General features: G+C 48.2%; 2 protein-coding genes across 3 annotated transcripts; both read right to left on the reverse strand.

Moving 5' to 3' along the window:
* Positions 1 to 33: 33 nt before the first annotated feature.
* On the reverse strand, positions 34 to 8,366 carry LOC126539399 (beta-galactosidase-like). 2 transcript variants are annotated; one of them, XM_050186220.3, is made up of 3 exons: positions 6,742 to 8,366; positions 2,517 to 2,852; positions 34 to 951 (listed from the first exon to the last, which is right to left on the reverse strand). In XM_050186220.3, the coding sequence occupies exons 1-3, from the start codon at positions 8,194 to 8,196 to the stop codon at positions 784 to 786; spliced, it is 1,959 nt and encodes a 652-aa protein (XP_050042177.1). In that variant the 5' UTR covers positions 8,197 to 8,366; the 3' UTR covers positions 34 to 783. The 2 variants fall into 2 exon arrangements, with proteins under 2 accessions (XP_050042177.1, XP_050042176.1); XM_050186219.3 differs by lacking the exon at positions 6,742 to 8,366 and adding an exon at positions 3,424 to 4,973.
* Positions 8,367 to 8,973: 607 nt separating this feature from the next.
* LOC126539401 (beta-galactosidase-like) lies at positions 8,974 to 17,416 on the reverse strand. The gene is made up of 4 exons (XM_050186222.2): positions 16,741 to 17,416; positions 14,925 to 15,197; positions 12,352 to 13,008; positions 8,974 to 9,679 (listed from the first exon to the last, which is right to left on the reverse strand). The coding sequence occupies exons 1-4, from the start codon at positions 17,314 to 17,316 to the stop codon at positions 9,212 to 9,214; spliced, it is 1,974 nt and encodes a 657-aa protein (XP_050042179.1). The 5' UTR covers positions 17,317 to 17,416; the 3' UTR covers positions 8,974 to 9,211.
* Positions 17,417 to 20,349: the final 2,933 nt, after the last annotated feature.

Here is a 20,349-nt window from a genome sequence, read left to right on the forward strand (position 1 = left end):
GAAAGTGCAATCTGCGAAAAATCAACTCAAATATTTCTGAACACGCATTTTTATTTTCACGCCAAAAATAAGTCATCAGAGTGCCCCGAACCATATGCTCGACCCTCCTCTTCAATTCCTACCTGCTCTGCGGCAATCGTTTCAAGTCATCGCTTTTATTTTTCGGCTTTAGAGCAGTCCTGCGACCTTGCATGCACTTGCAGACAAGGGCTTCGCAGCCAAATCATGCCTTTCCATTTTTGGTTCTTACTTTGCGGCCTCGTGTATTTTCGCTGCAAGACCTCTCATGATTGAAACGCGTGAAACACGAACTTTCTAACGTGGGCATTCACTCCGTCTTTTGTTTCTTGGGTGTTCTCGACGATGAGTGCAAGCCACCGTCATGAGGAGAGGAGGCATTTCCATTGTTTTCTGCGGCATAGATTTCAAACAAACCTGCCGATGAGCTTCTTCATACGTCCGGGAACCCAAAATAAACAAAATTACAAAATGTGTTTTTCTGGCTGCAACAGCCGCGGGATCCTTACGGCAAATTAGGGCACCTTTCTCAGTTTCTTTGGGTTTAAGTTAATGAAGGCTTTGCCGAGATCCCACTGTGCCGGCCCACGGCATGTACGGTATTGCGTGAAGTGACTTCAATACTTCTGGACAGAGTCTGTGCCTTTCCTTAGCCTGGCTCCTACGATGCGAAGCACTTGTTCGTGCGAGCATGGTCGTCTTTCGTTTAAAATTTCGAAGCCCATATATCCGTGCTTGCACGTGCAAACCGCCGCACGTGCAGAGCTAGGCTCCCAAGCGCCCTGTGTAGCCCGGCACGGGGCCGTCGATGTTTGGCACGTCCACGAAACTGACGGTCCTGTTGCCTGCCGGCGCGGACTCGGTCTCGAAGAGCAGGATGGTGTTCGTCTCCGGATGTGGACGGAGCAGCACTCCGGGAACGTACAGGGTCACCTGTAACGGTTTGCAACCGCGCAGGGTTTACGCGTACCCTTGTGAAGCAGTTAATGCATTTTTTGAGTGCTCGTGAATGCTCTCTCATATATTTGTTCTTTTTTTGCTTTTTTTTAGCGTAGGAGACTTACAGAATTAGCTCAATAAGCTAGCTGCGGGCATATAATTAGGTACTTTCGAATAACGAGTCTAATATATCTCTGTTTAATTCGTGGATCGGATTGAATAGCTAACATCCAGAACACCAAACACACATCGAATAGCTTCCGAATAATCAGACCTGGAGATTGTGAAGTCCAAATAGGAGAGAGAGAGAGAGAGAGAGAGAGAGAGAGAGGGGAAAGTGGAAAGGCAGGGAGGTTAACCAGAGAAATAGGAAAAAGCCAAAAAACACTAGGGCATCGATTGCACTCGGTTCAATTCTGTAAGTATACCCAGGTTTAACGTACAGCACTAGCTTTTACACCAATGTGGGCGCTCTATTCATTTCGAGGGGGGGGGGGGGGGGGGGGGATAGCGCTGCCTCATACTTGACACCGTGCGACCGATATGCGACCAACACGAAACATTCTGGTGAACATTCTCTCGTCGGTACTGTGATATTCTCGCTTAACTTGTGAAGCTGCCATGTTGCTGAACGTTTTATTCTGTTTCATTTTGATACCTGACTTTCTTATTTAAGAGACTGCGAAAAATGAGGGCTCTACAGTAACGGCTGTATAGGAACCCATTTCAGTGCATAGCGTTTTGACTTTCTTTTGTTGTCGGTTGAAAGTTTGGAATGTTTCAAGAAAGAATTTTCCGGAATTCGAGCAATGTACTTGAATTAGAACTATTAGAATAGTTCTAATAAGAAGTTTTCTTATTAGAACTATTCAGAAACCACTCGATTCATATTGGCATCCGATCCGGAGTCATCTCTATTCAATTCGTATTGGATTTGGTTTCTTAAAGTTACTATTCGCACATCGCTATACTCTAAGCACATTTATGAAGGACTGCGGCATATGTGAATATCATTATGGACACAAGTGTATAACTGCACTGTATATGGAGGTGGAAGTACGTGCACTTCAACATTATCAGAATAGGGTAAAGTCACGGTGCTATAAATTCACTTGCTGTTTACAAAAGTAGGCGACATCGAGAAGTAAGTAGCAAGCAGGGATCAAAAGACAAGCATCACTAGCGTTTGCATCTGTATAGAAGGGTGCTTGTATTTTCACAGCACACGATGTGGTTCGCGCTAAGCGAAGCGCAAGCCACCATTCGCAGGCGGACCGTCCATCTCCCATCTGTCTTCCATAAGTGCATCGCCAATCATTGAGACGTTGCCTTAGGCAGCCTTCAGAAGTTGCTTTCAGCGATGACACGGAATGACGGGGAACATATTCATAAGATTGTGAACGCTTCGACCGTACGTTGTTGGCAGCCATATTTCGTGTTTTTCTTTTAGCGAGATAAATAATTACACAAAAGCTGCCGCTGTCGTCGTCTGAGAAATGCGCTAGTTTCTCAGTTCTACCGGCCACATCCATAATAACTGCACCATCTACAGCGCTTACCTGTGGGCCGATGCTGGGCCAGTACCGACCCAAATTGAAGCCGTTGACAATGGCCACGCCTTTACCCCAACCCGTCGGGTCTAGGAAGGTGTCCAATGGCTTCTGACCTTCGGGCAGCATGAATGTCCCGAAGAACGCAGCGGGAGCCGAGCACTGGGGCCCTACGTGCGGCAAGTTGCCGTAACACTCGGAAGGTTGAGAACATCGTGGCACTACGTTCGAAATATCCAATGCCTCTGTCAGATGTGTCAACACACTGGAATTGTCCATCGGCAGCGGCTCCATGGTCCAGCCAGAGAGCACGTGGTTGTCCAGGGTGACGTTGGAGATGATTCCCTGCGCAAATGGAACTTGTGAGCCGTATCATTTGAACTTTATTTATTTATTTATTTATTTGTTTATTTATTTATTTACATGGTGACTTTGGATTACTTTTAACTACGGAGGATCGCGTTCCACTCTTAAATGTGAAGCTTAAGCGTCCTTCAAACTTTTTTCTATTGTATAGCCTCTTTTTAGGAGTGTCTGGCTAGAAAAGAGCTCCACAACCTCACCTGAAGTATGCACTATTGTAACGTTATCTCATAGTGGTACTTCTGAAGACCACCTAAGGTATTCTTACACTTTCACATGACAGCCATCTTACTTTCTCACATGCCTTCAATTTCACCATTCTTTTCCACCGAATCAATGAATATAGAGTTTTAGAGGATGGTTCAATATAGTAAACCAGTACTGTTACTTCTTTGTAGAGTAGGGTCTCTCTAACAGGAGTCTCTGGTTGAAACGTTGCTCCACACTCTCGGCTGATAAATACAACAGTTTAATGTTCTTACATTATGATATTGCTGATGCGCCGTCAAAGCTATCGCAGCCCCCTCACGCGAGAGGCCTCTCGCTTTCTCACCTTCATGTCGTGATTCCCGGCTCCGTAATTGATCCTGCCTGTGTTTTCGACGAGAATGGTGATGTTCTCGCCACGCCGCACCACCACGGGTGCGCTGTACACGAGCTGATCTGTGCTCACCACCGTCCGCGTCTGTGCAGTGAGCACGTATCCCCTGTTCTTAATGCCCGGAACAGCCAAGTCGGCGGGGCTTGCCGGCCGAAATGAAACCTGTGTCGTGTACACAGCGTAACCGTACGCGTGACCGAGCTCTTCAAACGTCAGTGGTCGGTGAGACACGACGGGTGTGACGTACCCATGTTGGCGCAAGAAATCACGGATAGCGTCAAGCGGTGCGCAAGAGTCCAGGTTCACGGCGCCCAGCTTCAACTTGGGAGCCGGAACGGGAAGCGTTCCGTTCGGAAGTGGCAGGTAGCGACCGACAACTTCCCGTATCTTGAAGTAGGTGTCGTTGGGATCGCCGGCTTCGGTCAGAGGCGCTCCGTAGTCGTAGCTCGTCGGCTGCGGGGGCGGATTGGCGCCGTTCATGAATCCGAAGTTGGTTCCTCCGTGAAACATGTAGAAATTGACCGACGCGTTGTACTGCAGGATCTTCTCGAAGGTCTTCATCACGAGCCCCTGGTCGACTTTGGCGTGAGGGCTACCCCAGTGGTCTAACCATCCGGGATAGTACTCCGTGACCACGAGCGGACCTCGCTTCATGGCCCTCCTGACGATTTCGAACATTACGTCCACGTTCACGTTCGAGCCGAAATCAGCTGTCACTAGCGGTCCTTCGACGCTGTCGCACCTGTAGATGGCGTCGCTCACACCGTCAGTCCTAAAAAGAACGACGTCTTGCCCGAGGTAGCGTTGGGTAACGTTGACCAAGTGTCGCATGTAAGCCTTGTCGCAATAAATGTAACTGCCGTACTCGTTTTCCACCTGCACGGTGATGATGGGACCACCGTTCCTGTAGAGGTACGGTTCGACCATCGGCAACAGAACGCTGAAGAACTTGTCCACGCGGGAGAGGTAGGAAGGGTCCGACGACCTGTACTTCATGTTCGGGTTCAACCTCAGGAGCCAGTAGGGCAAGCCACCGTTATCCCTTTCGGCACATATGTACGGGCCCGGTCTGAAGATCACGAACAACCCGACTTTTTTCGCAGTGTCCAAGAAAGCTTTCAGGTCGTAGTCGCCCTCGAAGTTGAACTTTCCGGGTTCCGGTTCGTGGCCGCTCCATTCCACGTACGTTTGAAGCGCGTTGAGGCCAGCGAGTCTCATCTTTTCCATGCGGTCCTGCCAGTACGCCCTGGGGACGCGGAAGTAGTGCAGGGAACCCGAAATGTAGCGGAAGGGCTGGCCGTCCTTGAGGAACTGGTTGTTGGCATAGTCGACGGTGAACGAGGGGCTGCTTGAGTCGCAGTTGGAGCACGCGAGCAGCGACGTTACCAGTGTCAGCAGCGCGGTCAGACGAGCCATGCCAACGGCGCTGAGCTCGTGCCGATGGCTTTCGTCTCGTCCGAGCCTGCCTGCAATGTGAGCTTGGCGGCTTTCTCGCTTATCGCCGGCCTGAACGCCGACTCTTGGACGCGGGGGGGGGCGTGTAGTAAGAAACAGCACGAGTGTGACGAAAGATAGATAGTTTCCATAGCACCGGGATCCGGCGAACACAACAAGTTTAATCGGGCGTTTTGATATCATTGTTGGGATGTCGTATTGAAAGGCCACTTATCGTTTGAAATTACGATAGGAGCACTTCGAGAAGTCCGGGGCGTTGTAGGTAGTACGCTTGGGACCTCTCAGTCGAGACTGACTAAGCGCTGCCTGAAAAGCGCGACGGGAAAGTCGGTCTGAAGAAAAGAATGTAGTTGCAGGGGTGACGTCTTAACGTTCAGAATGCTGAACCAGGCATCAAGGCATCGCAACGATCGTATTTCAGTCAGGTGGCGCACAAGAAATTGACAGATCCCATTACGAAAATTGGGAAGCGAAACAGAGCTACGACCGCAGGTTGGCTGAGTAATTGCCATGTCACTCTGTTAGTTCTAGTCGTTTTATATGAGGCTCTGTTAACAGTTAAATCGTTAATCGGGTCCCCAGATGCAATGTCTAATATATAATTCACCTTTTGGAGGGACTCGTCTTGCAAGAGCGCAAATCCCGCCTGTGGAGGTATCCGTAGCATTAACGCTTACAGCAATGTTCGTTAACATCCTACTTGTGAACAAGTTTACTTCCTTTAAACATTGCATGTTTTCAGTGCGTGGAGTTATATTCGTCGAGAAACCACTACTAAATTCTAATATCCGGAAACTTTGGCCCCTCCAAATTTCACGCTTGACCTATAATTGAACTCGATAAAATTTCTGCAATGACATCTTAATCACACATTGTTAATATTACGAAATCAGTATCCACTGTATGCACTGGCCTCGACTTTTGTTCGTAGGCGAAATCTTCATTTCCACTGCGCTAATCAATACTATTATCCCTGTCATGAGCTAAAGTTTATTGTTTAGGCTTGTGCTCGTGGAAGCTATAGGGTATCCTCAAAACTCCACAACTTTTGCGCACTGTGCTTCTGCGATGTAATAGCAGAGAGTCTCGTTCATCTCCACTGGCCACGACATGACAACTGCTGCAAGTTCCAGTAATTAAGGAGTAACTTCGGCAACTGTGTGCACTTAAAGGGCAGCCAGACTATAGAATTAGCTCTGTGATAGAAATTTTCCATTAACCTAAAGTGCCGCAAGACAACCAAAGCTTAATACCCTAGGTTGAGGATGTCCTGCTCTGCAATCCGAGCCTATTACGACCGACAGTCGGGGAGAGTTGAGTTGAGTTGAGTTGAGTGGTTGTTGGCTACTGGTGGGATTAGCCTTGCAGCTGCTGCCGGCGATTGCTCCACCGTAGCGACACTTAAAATACATAAATCATATAAATCAGACACAGACCTCACAACTACACATAGTCACTCCCAAGGTCACCGTGTGGAGGCCAAATCCGTGTCCTGCAGGTAATTTAAAAGAAGGCGAGAAACCTCCTTCCTATCTAACTGGTTCCCGCGCGGGAAAACAATGTCCTTCGGGGAGATTAAAGAGAATCGGGGAGATTCTCTTTAAGTCTCTAACAACGGGAAGGTAGCGAAGGACACCATGAAGTATGTCAGCGTCATTTTTAAGCGCCGCAACTTTCGTATACCATACGCAGCCTTGTGTTGGACTTACATCTTAACTTGTCTTAATACCTTGTGACTTCTAATTTCACTCAGATAACCTTGTATATAGAGAGCCTTCCGTATGCGAGCGGGTGTATCATACACCTTTGACTTACCTTTGTTTCGCAGAGACCGCCGTTGTTGCGTCCAGTGTTCTCTATGAGAATCGTGATGTTTTGTCCCTGCTTCACAACAATGGGAGCGCTGAAAATTTTTTGGTCTTTGCTAAGAACAGCTTTCGTCACCGCAGTCAACACGTAACCTCTGTCCTTGATGCCAGGAGCCGCCAATAAAGCTGGACTGTGCGTTTGAAACCTGACAGTTGTGGTGTAAACGACGTAACCTCTATCCTGCCCGATCTCTTCGAAGGACAGTGGGAACTGTGACGTCACCGTTTTCAGCCTATGGTGAGCTCGCAAGAAGTCTAGCATCTCACTGAGTGGGCAACACCACCTCAGTTCAACTGCTCCGAGGTTCATCTTAGGAGCCGGCACTGGCAATTTCCCGTGCGGCGCGGGCAAATACCGCGCTGTGATATTTCTGATAGCGTAGTAAGTCTCCGTCGGGTCCCCGCTTTCATTGAGAGGCGCTTCGTAGTCGTAGCTGGTCGGCTCCGGGAGTGGATTGGCTCCGTTCGCGAATCCGAAGTTTGTGCCTCCGTGAAACATGTAGACGTTGACCGAGGCGTTCATCATGAGAATGGTCTCGAAGGTCTTGAGAAATTCCCGCTGATCTACCCTCGCGTGTCGCTTGCCCCAGTTGTCCATCCACCCGGGATAGTACTCTGTGACGACCAGCGGTCCCTTTCTCATGTTTCTCCGCACAATGTCGAACATGTGCGTCACGTTCACCGTAGCTCCGATGTCGGCCGTTACAAGCGGACCATTGGCGAGGTCGCATTCGTACGCCTTGTCGGTCGGGTAGTCCGTGAAAAAAAGGACGGTGTCTTCTCCTAAGTGTCTCTTGAAATGAGCGACAAGACTGTGCAAGTACGTCTTGTCGCAAGGTCCCGAGTTTCCGTACTCGTTCTCCACTTGAACCGTGAGTATAGGCCCTCCGTTCTTGTACAAGTACGGCCGGACCTTGGGAAGAAGCACCTCCAGCCACCTCGCCACAGCCGCCATGTACGACGCGCCCGAAGATCTGCAGCTCACCTGTGCGTCGATTCTTCGTAGCCAGTAAGGCAAGCCGCCATTGTCCCTCTCAGAGCAGATGTACGGGCCCGGTCTCAGTATGACCAGGAGCCCAACGTCCACAGCGGTGTCCAGGAAAGCCTCCAGGTTGTAGCCACCGGCGAAGTTGAACTGTCCAGGCTCCGGCTCGTGGCCGCTCCATTCGACGTAGGTCTGCAGTACGTTCAGTCCGGCCATTCTCATCTTGACCATGCGATCGCGCCAATAGAGGCGCGGTACCCGGAAATAGTGCATCGAACCGGAAATGTAACGAAATGGCTCTCCGTCCTTGAGGAAGCGGTCGTTCTCGTAGTCTACGGTGAAAGATCTGCCAACGTTTCCGGCTGCCGAAGGTCCCAAACACAGCAAGAGAACCACGAAGAAGCACAAGCCGCCCATGGCTTTTCTCTCGAAGCGAAGGTATAGTGCGCGCCGTGTCTGGGGATTTCGTCCAAGGTCTTGTTAGCGCTGACGTCATTTCCTGGCTTGATCGTGCGAGAGAAAGGGGAAACGGCGAGCGTCTTCCAGATCAGTGCGGGAGAATGAGACATGCGAGCTCCATGCGTACTGCCCATCGCCCTATAGAAGCACGCACAAAGAGAAAAGGCTGTGTGCTGGGATATCGCGTATCGCCTCGCCGTGAGAACGTGCTCCACTCAAGAGGCTACTTCCTGCCTCGGTGACAGCTCGGCATTGCAGCTGTTTTTGTACGATGCTATTGCTGGTAGTGCCTTCTCTTGAACCATTATCGGGAATGCTAAAACCAATGTCCCGCAGTGCCGCGGCAGACCCACAAAAAGTAGCGCTTAGTATTTGTTAAAGTGGCTTTAGCAAGCTGCAGTCTTAAATTGTCCCAATTCCGCTTATCCTGCTATGGAAGCTGTCAAGCAGGTTTTAAGCTATTCTTCACTATAAAGTTACCATCTGTTGCACGATTTCGCGCGCGCGAGCAGTAGGTGTTGAAATTATTTTAGTTGTTTTGGTTCTGATGCACAACCTAAATTTCAGTGGTGCAATGGAGTATCTGTAATTCAGGACGTGGTATAATTATATCTCGCACTCGTAGCAGGCAAGAGAGCACTCGCTCAGGCCGGCCTCATCGCCGTTCCTGCAGCTAAAATTCCTCTCTTACAGTCTGAAACAAATTGTTTTCCTTAGTGAGTTGCGCCAGCGAAATTGTTGCTTCGCACTATTCTTTATTTCACGCATTTTTCGCACAGATGGCTGTGACACCACGATCGATCCATAAACTCGCACAAGCTCTCAATAATAATGAACATCAAAGCTCGGCAACGGTCTCGTCAGACCACCAATTCTCGGCAAGCAAACGTAATCAGCGGTTGTAAGAGCGTGGTGCACATAATGCTTGTACAAAAGGCACATTTGCCCGTCGGCTTCTTCTTACTGCAAGGCTTCAACCGTGGGTTCTTCCTGTTGGTGTGCTGGGAATAGGTCCGTCGATGTTGGGCGTGTCCACAAATTGCACCGCGGGTAGCTCTGACGGCACTAGCTCCGTCTCGAATAATATAAACGTATTTTCTTGCGGATAAGGTCGTAGGAGCGAACCTGGCACGTACAGGGTCACTTGTGGTCCGATGGACGGCCAATAACGGCCGAGGTTGAAGCCGTTAACTACAAGCACCCCCTTTCCCCAGCCGGTAGGATCGAAGAAGGTGTCCAGTGGCTCCTGCCCTTGTGGCAATCTGAAGGTACCGTAGAAAAACGTCGGTGGCTGGGAATGTGTACCGTTTTCGTGTGCGTGACCATGCTTCGAAAGAAATGAGCCAAGACGATCCAGATCTTCATCGTGAACGAGCGGCACGCTTTCCATTGTCCAGTTGGTCAGCACGGCATGCCCCAGTGTCACCTCTGATGTGATGCCCTGTCATGTTGGAAAAAAAACGAAGAAATGACAGCAATCATTAAGAAATTTGTTATTCTATAACTAGCTTTAGTGACTTGGTTTGGTTGCACTTCAGCGCTTCACATCTGTTCCTGATTTGTGGAATCATGTCTATTCATTTTCGCTGCTTTAACTAAATTAGGAAAATAAGCCGTTCAGTACAACCCAAGCAAAGGGTTCACGTCTGCGCTATCACGTGGACCTTCTTCGAGCATGTAGCTACATTTACATTCACATCGTAATAGGGCATTTGTACCTCAAGGATTGCAAACGTTAAGGGCAGCTTTCTTCATAATATCAATTCATAATAGCAATAAAGGTTATTTCTATGCATAGAAAGACCTTTATCTAGCGGCCAACTCCTATGTGCCTAATTGAAACCAATGCGAAACACAGAAACGTCGTCTTTTGGCAGCTGTTGAACCCATTATAGCGCATTTTGAAGAAGTAGCTGAAGCCTGGCACCTTTCCCGTCCAGATTTGGATCAAAAAGTCGCATATATCTGTCTACAATATCTGACTAAAATTAGGTAACATAGAGACATGAAAACAAGTGTGCAACCTCTTCCATAATTATTGTTGTTTTGTAGACTTCGTGTCTTAAGCGCTTCAAATAAACAAGAGAGGTTTCTCCGCCGTTTTTGCGATAGTCATTGATTTATTTACTTGATTTTCGGAAGACCCTTGTTCCTATATGTTTTGTTTGATTACTGCAATCAGCAATTCGTTAATATTATCTGCAATAGACTCTTAAGGCACGGCGTTTCAAAACGGCTATTTCAAATATTCTGGTTCGGTGAGTACAAAATTTTGCTCACCAAGCCTTTTCCGAATTTGCTTCGTTGCACTTTTCATGAAAAGGAAACACTAATACTACGCATCCATGTAAAACATCAACTTAGTGGTGGTGGAGTACTTAAGAGGTTGGGGTGGTGTAGCAGCATGCTGGGTTAGCCTGCCCTGCTTAGCCGGCAGTTGTTGAGCCTGAGCACCTCACACATTTTTAACAAGGTTTCGTCACCAGACTATTCCCAACTCTTTGCCCAGGGGAGTACTCTGCACGAGATGTCGTTATTCTCACGAACTTAAAGTCAGCACTAGAACGATTATATCGTGGCCTGCCTTGGCAGCCGTTTACTGCTGGCAATCTCCGGCGCCCCTTAAGGATCTTAGGATCAAGTGATTCGAAGTCGAATTTCAGTGGGCCTCATCACGCGTTAAAATTGAACGTAACGAGAAAGCTTACGCACGCGAAGCATTTACTCGCAACAGACTCCAGACTTTACGAATTTCTTTTTAAATCGAACAAATTTCACTCAGATTCATAAAGCATGTTGCCGGGTGAGTGTTTCTGCGTTTATCTTTCTTCTCTTTCCTTTTTTTTTGGGGGGGGGGGGGGGAGAAGTAAAGAGGATCCGGGGAAGGCTTCCATGTAAAGCTTTCGCCTCAACACTTTACGCATTGTGTGTCCCTGATCATCAATCAATCTCGTTTGTCCTTCTGTTGCCAATGCGGTGTCGTCTACTTCGAAACGTAGTACCTGTTCTGAAACAGTCCATACATTGACAAAGAGGCCCGCTTTTTATTTATTTGTTCTTTCCTTCTTTTTCCTTTCTTTTTCTTTCCTTTTTTGTGATCGCAGCCATATGACTGAAACATACCTGAATAGCCAGAGAAAGTCTAGGGGATATTACTAATGTTTCAGTGAAATATATAAATGATAAGAAACGGCTAATGAAAGCGGGCAAAAAAGACTACTCGTCGCATCGGGGAGTCGAACCCACACCTTCTGAAGCAAGCATGCGGCCATTAACCAAGTAAGCTTCCGCGGCGGCCGCCCTCCCATACACTTTCTATAGACTATTTTACGGAAACGTTTAGCTGCCGCCATCTTGGGCTGTTAACGCTGCTGCATTTTATCTTTAACTGAAGGTACGCGTTACTACAGCCGATTCGCAAGCATGAAATAATTGTATAAATGCGTATAGGGTTCCCTGACCATGTTACGTTGCTTCTCATAAAACTGAGAAATTATTTGTTTACCAGCTCAAGATGGTGGCGCCCATGAATCGAATGTAAAATCATCTATAGGGTTCTTGTGGACGTGTGTTTGCACCTGTAAAATATTAGCCCTGGGAGTATTAGCCAGCGCCACCTGCCGCCATTGTGACGTCTTTTCAACCGCATGCATGACGCAGCACACCATCTTAACGACAGACAAGGGGACAGTAAACACTCGTTAATTGGCTTTTTAACAGTATACGTAAAGGCTGTTGATAGAAAAATTGGACAGCTACCAGCCCTGCAGTTTGGTCAAGAGTCGCTCAGTCCTCTGCCACAGCGTCTCACGAAGCCGGTTAACCAGTAAACAACAAGATTAGTCACGGAAACCTTTCAGGTTTCCGTGACTTTCCGTGACAGGTCCGTGAAAGGTTTCCGTTCAATAGGTGTTCGTTCTTCACGTGCATTCACATACATTTTTCACATCCCGCTGAGCGAAATCGTCGGCCTGTTTTGCAAGGCACTTGTCGGCCTCCACCACATTAAACTCTTCCAACTCTTTCTATAGCGACGTATTCGAACAATCATCGGCAAATGTGTAGAAGTGAACTGATCGTTCAGCGGAGAAGAGCCACCCGTTCAACGCTCACCTTGGGGTCGTGGTTTCCTTCTCCGTAGTTCTGTCGGCCCTGGTTCTCCACGAGGATCGTGAGCGTTTCCCCCGCCGCCGCCACCACGGAGGCGCTGAACACTTTCTCGTCCAAGCTGAGCACGCTTCGGGTCACTCTCGTCATCACGTAGCCCCGGTCCTTAATGCCAGCAACCGTCAGTAGGGACGGACTCTTAGGCCTAAACGACACGCGCGTGCTGTAGACGACGTAGCCGTAGGCTTGGCTCAGTTCTTCGAACGTCAGCGGATGCTCGGCGCGCACGGTATTGAGGTAGCCTCGGTTCCGAAACCAGTCCATCACCTCCGTCAGCGTCGAGCCGCGCGTCAACGATACGCTTCCGATGTTCAACTTGCGAGCCGGAACCGGAAGCGGGCCCGGCGGAAGCGGAAGGAACTTGGCCGTCGCGTTCCGGATCATGTAGTAGAGGTCCGTGGGGTCGCCGGCCTCCGAGAGCGGTGAGCCGTGGTCGTAGCTCGTTAGTTGCGGGGGCGGGCGGTTGCCGTTTCCGAAGCCGTAGTTTGTGCCGCCGTGAAACATGTAGAAGTTGACCGAGCCGTTGTACTGGGACAGGATCTGCTCGAAGGTGTCGACGACGCGCCGCTTGTCCACCTTGTCGTGTATGAGCGACCAGACGTCCTGTCGGCAGAAAGAGTACGCGTTCGGGACCAATGAGCTTCGATATGTGGGCACGCGTTGATAAGTGCTGTACGCGCGCACTTGTATCCTGGACCCTGTAATTCCCAACGTATCAGTTATGCTGCGCTGAGTTTTATGTCTCGAGATTCTGTTGCAAGCGCGGAACCTTAACGCATAGCTCATAATAGCCTTTTTTTATAAGATGGAGCAAAGTTTCACTTGTAGATAGTTTAGAAAATCAATAACTAGTAATGATGAATGATATGGTAACGTTTTGTTGCGCAAGGCATTAAATTACTAATAATAGCAATACTAGCTAGGCTCTTACTCAAATAACGTTTCATTGTTTTCGTTGCACGAATGTACCCTCTATAGCAAGGAATAAAGGTGGACAACTTGTTCTAATTTTCCTTGATGTGGAACTGGGTTTGGGCACTGGGTTTTTGGGTTAAAGATTCGTGATCGTGTATTCGTATTTGGAATTGTATTTCGTTTCGAATATAGTATTTCAAATAGCGTTTCAAATATTGAATTTTCGCTCTTCGGTTGTACCGCTCTCATTAAAAAAGAAAGATGGAAATCACAGCAGTCAGCGATAGCACAAGATTGCCGGGTTAGACTGACATGAAGCTGGAAGTACGCCGCGGGAAGTACAGGTATCTCACTTTGGCGCAGGTGGCACAACAAGTAGACATCCTGCACGGCTATCCAGAGCATGGTGTATTTTCGTATGGGTGCGCGGATACTCAAAATATTTAGTACGAATGGAATAGCATTTGCTATTCAGATCAACAATTCACTCTTCGAAGTTCTCTAACGTTATTTTCTGTTCGAACACCCTAACTTATAAAAACAGTTACTGAGGCCTTTGCAGGGCCTCAATTCAAAATACAATTCTGCCGTTAAAAAACCGCAAGGTGTCGCACAGACGCGCCAGTTCCTGCACGAACACATGATCGTCTTAGGCAACGTACGAATTGGATGTCTCGAGTCAGGTAAAAATAAATTGGCCACTCTCACCATGTTGGGATTCCTTTAAAGCAATGTGCGATGATGTGGTATTAAACTTACATCCTAACAAACACAGCACTCAACTACGTTGGTGAGGTGACGGACTGTTCCTTTGTTTCATAACCGTCGTCGTCATGGTGCGCTAGGTACACGATCAGTTTACGTTGGTTTATCACTTAGAAACATCTTCATCGATCTGACATCCAGTTGTTAACGGCAGCATATGTGTCATTTAAACTGTTTTTTTTTTCTTTTGTACGTGCTCCACGCGGCTTATATATTTTACTTTGTTTAGATATTGGAAATATTCGGTATTCGATTTGTTGTGTGCGTCCTTTGTCTCCCGCGTTCTTTAGGCTATATTTTATTAATAGTATCCAATAATAATAGTGCTTTTTAATCTCCTATTCGTTTACTCTTTCTTTTGCTCGTCAGCGATTTCGTCACACGTATTCTGTCCCCGATGGTTCTTATTATATCTTGGATCGTTGATGGTTGAAATGTTTTTCCTTCACGGCATGCTGACATAGTGCCTTCGTACCGCCCCTTTGTTATGTATGTTATGTATGTTTGTGCTTGTTTTCTGGGTACCAGATTTCCGTCCTTCAACTCCTTTCTTTTTTTTCCAAAGCTAGCTTTCTGTACAAAGGCCACTCCCTGGCTGTCTAGACCTTTCCCATTAGAAATACGCAACAGGACAAATAACAAGAACAACTGACTGGGACTAATATAAACATTCATTCATATACGAAGGTCATTTTTGTCGAATATTCGTATTCGATTCGAATCCGAAGTTACACTTTCGAGCCCCCATAGTTTTCTCGCTATTCATAGGGCGAGATTATATAAGGTCGGTGGGTGGGACGGCTCATTTTTTTTTCATTATCTCGTCTATTACAGCGTACCTGTCGGCCGCAGTAGTACTCCGTAACGACGAACGGCCCGTGTGGCTGGGCCCTCTTGACCGCCGCGTAGGCGTCTTTCACGGTGGACTTGGTGGGACCGAAGTCGGTCGTGACCAGAGTGCCGTCCACGTGATCGCACTCGTACGCCTTGTCCCACGGCGTGTCGGTGCGGAAGAGCACCACGTCATTGCCTAGGTGCTGCTGCAGTTTGTCCACCAGGTGTCGCATGTAGACCTTGTCGCACACGTCGTAGAGACCGTACTCGTTCTCCACCTGCTCCCGCCAGAGAGAGAGAGAGAAAGAAAGCTCTTTGTTGAAAAAGCAGACTGTTTAGCCAGCGTATTTTCGCCTACATGTTACCCGGCGGGGAATGGGACGAAAGAGAAAAAAAGGCCCTAGAAGAAGTTGGGCCAAAGAAAAAAAGGGGGGAAATTAACAGAATGCAGGTCTTGTGATGTTATCGGCAGTAGAATAAGTGTCCAATAAGATGAAGCTATATAATCTTGATAAAACTCGGTGGTTAATGCAACATAAAATAAATTCGCAGTCTTGATAAGACGACGTATGTGGGCCACAGTTTAGACAGCAAACCTATTGTCTCAATATGTAAAAACAACAAGTCCAAATCTTTGCGCTGTTTTGATGGGCAAGGCCAGGGTCCCAGCGTACCTGTCAATTTCAAGGGGCCTTGGTCGATCTTTTTCATGTTCACTTACTATCGATGTCTCTCGTCTCTGTGAGCTGGGCACTCAAGCAAGATGTCCTCTGGACATTCCGCGGCGCCACAGTGGCCACAACATGGACTTGTAGTGTGGATTGCGAAAAGGGAGACTCTTCGTGCATGCAACGTTTAGTGGACATTAGCGGACATTTAGTAAACGGTAAGCCGGTGCCTCCAGATGCCGTAGTAGACATTGTGGTAGCCCTGATTGAAGTTCTGGGTCGATGTTGAACAGAAACGTGTAAATGTCTGACGGTGAAGGCCATCCTTTGGGCCGTCCATTGAGTACGTATCCCACGGATGGAAGCACTTTATCCGCTTCATCATCATAGACATCGTAATCATCATGGCTACCTGGTCTTAAAGGCGTCCGGTGGTGTACTGCACAAGAGGAAGGTAGCAATAAACTTGCCAGGTCGGGCGGAATACATTCGGAATTATTCAATATGCGATTACTAGCAAAAAAAAAACACGCAAGTAATACAATCAAATGAATGTAAATTATATATCGATATGTATTTTTATTTTAGGCACAGTTCAGCACAGTCCACACAAAGTTGATGCATTGTAAACAACAACAAAAAATCTACACAGGCCCAATTAAGTCATTTATAGCAATTTTTAGAAGATAACACTTGGAGGCCTTGGCAAACGAAGCGAGTTGATTCCTGAGCAAGAATGAAGTACTGAGCGAGTTAATCACTGCCGAACCGGCACCACCTTTCGAATATAAGCGTACAGACAATGTGAACCTCCCCCGTAAACAAGGCAGGCTCACATCGCAGCACAACCTAACAAAGGCGTGACATTGTGGTCACATGGGGCACTCCCTTCTTGTCAGTGCCCCCTTAGGCGTCAAGGATGGGAAATGAAACTCTCCACACCGCTGGAGTTTTCGAGATGTCATTGAGTGGCCAAAGTGCCCAACCCGCAATCACCTGTGGTGGCGGTTTCCATGGTTTTAGAATTGTGGCAGAGTTTATACGTTTTCCTGTATTGGTGCGAATAACCAAAAAGTGCATCGATGACAGCGGCAGAAGTTAGAATTGTTAGGTTTTATCGGGGACGGGTCAAGACAGAAACAGTTTGCTTCACCTGGACGGTGATGACGGGGCCACCGTTCTTGTACAAGTACGGCACCACCTTGGGCAGGAGCAGGTCAAACCAGCGGTCCACCGCTCTGATGTACGTTTCGTCCGAGGACCTGTACTTCATCTTGGGGTTTATCCTGAGCAGCCAGTACGGAAGCCCGCCATTGTCTCGCTCGCCGCAGATGTAAGGACCGGGCCTCAGGATCACGTACAGGTTTAGGTCCTTCGCCGTCTCCAGGAAGGTCAAGAGGTCGTAGTTACCTTCGAAGTTGTACTGGCCTGGTTCCGGTTCGTGGCCGCTCCATTCGACGTAAGTTTGGATCGCGTTGAGGCCGGCCATCTTCATCTTCACCAGACGATCGCGCCAGTAAGGCTTGGGAACTCGGAAGTAGTGGATGGAACCGGAAACGAATCGGAATGGTTTGCCATCTTTGAGGAAGCGGTCGTTCTCGTAGTCTACTGTGAACGAGCGGTTGAACTTCACCTGTTCTCCGCGGGCCCGCGTTGCCAGGAGACAACACGCGATTGCCGTCACGGCAATTAACGCGTGGGACGCGTACATCGCGACGCTTCTATTCATTCTCGTGTTTCAGCGTGTTGGATTAATGCTGGCAGTGAGTGCATATTGAACCAGACGACTGCTTTAAGTGCTTTCGGTATCCTTGGGGCTCTCGTTACGCCGTGAGAACAAAAGGTTGGAGAAAGCACCAGCCCTCCCCCGTCACATATTTATCTCCTCACTGATATCGATTACGGAGTTCTGCGAAACGGACGATACGCCCCTTTGCGTGCGTGCGTGCGTGCGTGCGTGCGTGTGCGCGGGCGCGCGTTTTGTTTGTGAGTGTTTGTGTGTGTGTGTGTGTGCGTGATTGTGTGTGTGTGTGTGTGTGTGTGTAAGTGGGTGGGTGGGTGTGGGAGTTCGGGCGCGTACGTGCGTGTTTTCCTCTATCGCGTCCGTTCACTGTTTCGTCGTCTTGTCCAGGATCGGCCGATGAACTTGAATTGTCCTGGCAGTTCGCAATTCTACCTGGCCATGTAACACTATCGTGGATGTAAATTTCGGGCGTATTGCAGAGGCGAAACGTGTTCCAATGCAGTTTCCCTCCATTTCTATGGTTTCTGCTAATATCGTCTCCGCTTCTAACTGAAAACCGCCGATAACAAAGCCTATTTTCAAGGAATTTCAGTGATTTCGTTGTAACGAAAAATGTACAGTAATAAGAAAGTTAACTGCTCTAATAAGGGTAGTCGGGCGGAGAGCTCAGGATTACGTCGCTCACTGGCCAACAATTCTGGCCTGCAACGATTATTTCGTTTGTAGCTCTCCGGTAATCCACATAGTATACAGGCTGTTGAACTATTATTGGACTTTGCTCGTCTATGAAGTGATAATTTTTTGTTCTACACATATTAACATGTGGTGATGGGCATCGGTTTTGTGTACTTTGAGTTCGGCCAAGCATATGTACAGTGCTCACGGAATGAAACGCGTCAATTTAGGGTTAAGTAATACGCATACTTTCGTTTCCACCGGCTGCAGTTCGTGTCACATCGACGTAATTTTGGCGCGTACACTTACAACGGAGTCCTCGTCACCTTTGTGACCAAATTCCTTGCGACATGACATGGTGCTCTCGCGCACTTTGCACGCATGCAGGGTTCTACTAAGTGCTCCGTGTCGCGTTTCATTCCGTGAGCACTGTACCTGCATGTATTTTTATCGCGAAAGCAGTTATATGGACACTCGAGGTGCGCTCCTGCTATCGGTGCCAGCACCGCCGTGTTGCACTGTAAAATAATTTCCACCCATAAAAGCGAAATGGGTGTAGATGTGTCTTTACCTCACGCCCTTAGGGTGTCCGTTATACAATTTACACCCTGAGGTATGGAGTTCTAGACTCACTTACACCCCTTTTCACTTTTAAGGGCGTAAATTATTTTACAGTGTATGACGGCATCGGTGCGTTCTGGACGCAAGAACTACGAAGCCGAAGTGGACGCAAGCTTCGCTCGATCGGCTCTGCAGCGTTGGTGCCTCCCTCTGCCGGCGTGAGCGTCGTGCTCATACAGCGCTAGCGTTCCCGCTGTTCACTTGCGTTCGTGCAGTTGTGTGAGCCGAACGCAGAGGGCGCTTCAAGCTGCAAACGCTTCAAACGCCTGACGGTTTTTCGTTCTCTCTCATCTCGCCTGCAACACCGGTGGCGGGAACTCCTCTTCAAGCGAGGGCAAAGTTACCGTATATGACTCCCAAAACGATTTTGGAGTCAACTACGGGAACTCCGTGCCAGCTTACTCTGTAAAATACACAGGACTATATTAATCAAGCGAAAATGAGACATCCACCCAAATGCAGCTAACTGCTACAAAGGAAACCCATACGTGCTTCTCGAAAGAAAAGCTGTGTTGATAAAAAGCTATGTTGATAAAAAGTTATGTTGATAAAAAGTTATGTTGATAAAAAGTTATCTTGAAAAGGTATGTTGAAAAGCTGAGTTGTTGATAAATTCGACTTCGCCTGCCATCTGCCAGCCGCCTGGTTAGCTCAGATGTTAGAGCGGCTGCCCCGGAAAGGCAGTGCTCGCAGGTTCGAGTCCCGGACCAGTACGAACTTTTCTTCAACTGCAAAGCTTTTCTTTGGAGGAACCCGTATTAGTTTCCTTTGTAGCACTTAGCTACGTTTGGGTTGATGTCTCATTTTCCCTTGATTAATTACTTCTCTCCACCTTGCGGGTCTCCGCAGAACTATTACGTCAAATCGGACTATATCTTACAGCCTTTTTTTTTTTTTTGGCGTATGGTTTTGAGTAACAAGATCAATTTAGACCCTTATTCACGTTTAAGGGTGTAAATTATTTGTCAGTGTAGGGGTGCCCCGATGGCAACGCCGGAGAGAGGGGGTACTATCGAGGCACTTTGTGTGCCAGCGTTGCAAGATAGCAGGACCCCGTTAGCAAGCAGGTACCTCGGGTGCTCGGTATGTGCCTCGGGTGCTCGGTAGTACCTCGGTATGTGCAAAGTGCGCGAGGTAAGAAAAGTGCGAGTTTGTAGTTGGCGCCGCGGTATTTCTCTCTGGCGCGTTCTAGGCACAGAGGGAAGTGGATACATTAGGCGTTTGTGTCTGTAATGTGTGCAAATTTTATGAAATGTGACGAGTGTGTCTTTATTGGTGTGTTGTTGAGGGTCATTGGGTTCTAGAGTTAGGCCTATATTTGCGGCCACTCGGTCAGTGAATCCTCGAGCAGCGGCATGAGCCATTTCGTTGCCGTGGAGTCCTTGATGTCCTGGAGTCCAGACGAGAGCGATGTCGTTTTCTGGTGGGCGAGCGGCAAGTAGAGAGTTCGCGAGGTTGTTAATGTAGCCGTTACTGAAGTTCCGGATAGCAGTCTTAGAGTCACTAATGATGACGTCGCAATCGGGTAGCCCCGATGCGAGTGCAATGGCGGCCTCTTCCGCGTCGCCCGCCGAGGTTGTCTTGACTGATGCTGAACAAACAGTGTTGCCCTAGTTGTCTACGACTGCTATAGAGCATAACGATGTTTAGTGGTGTAGGCTGCAGCGTCCACATAGTAGACTCCTTCAGCCTGTCCATAGCTGCGTTGTAGCGCCTTGGCTC

Source organism: Dermacentor andersoni, chromosome 11 (assembly GCF_023375885.2).
Source record: "Dermacentor andersoni chromosome 11, qqDerAnde1_hic_scaffold, whole genome shotgun sequence".
In the NCBI taxonomy this organism is placed as follows: Eukaryota; Metazoa; Arthropoda; class Arachnida; order Ixodida; family Ixodidae; genus Dermacentor; species Dermacentor andersoni.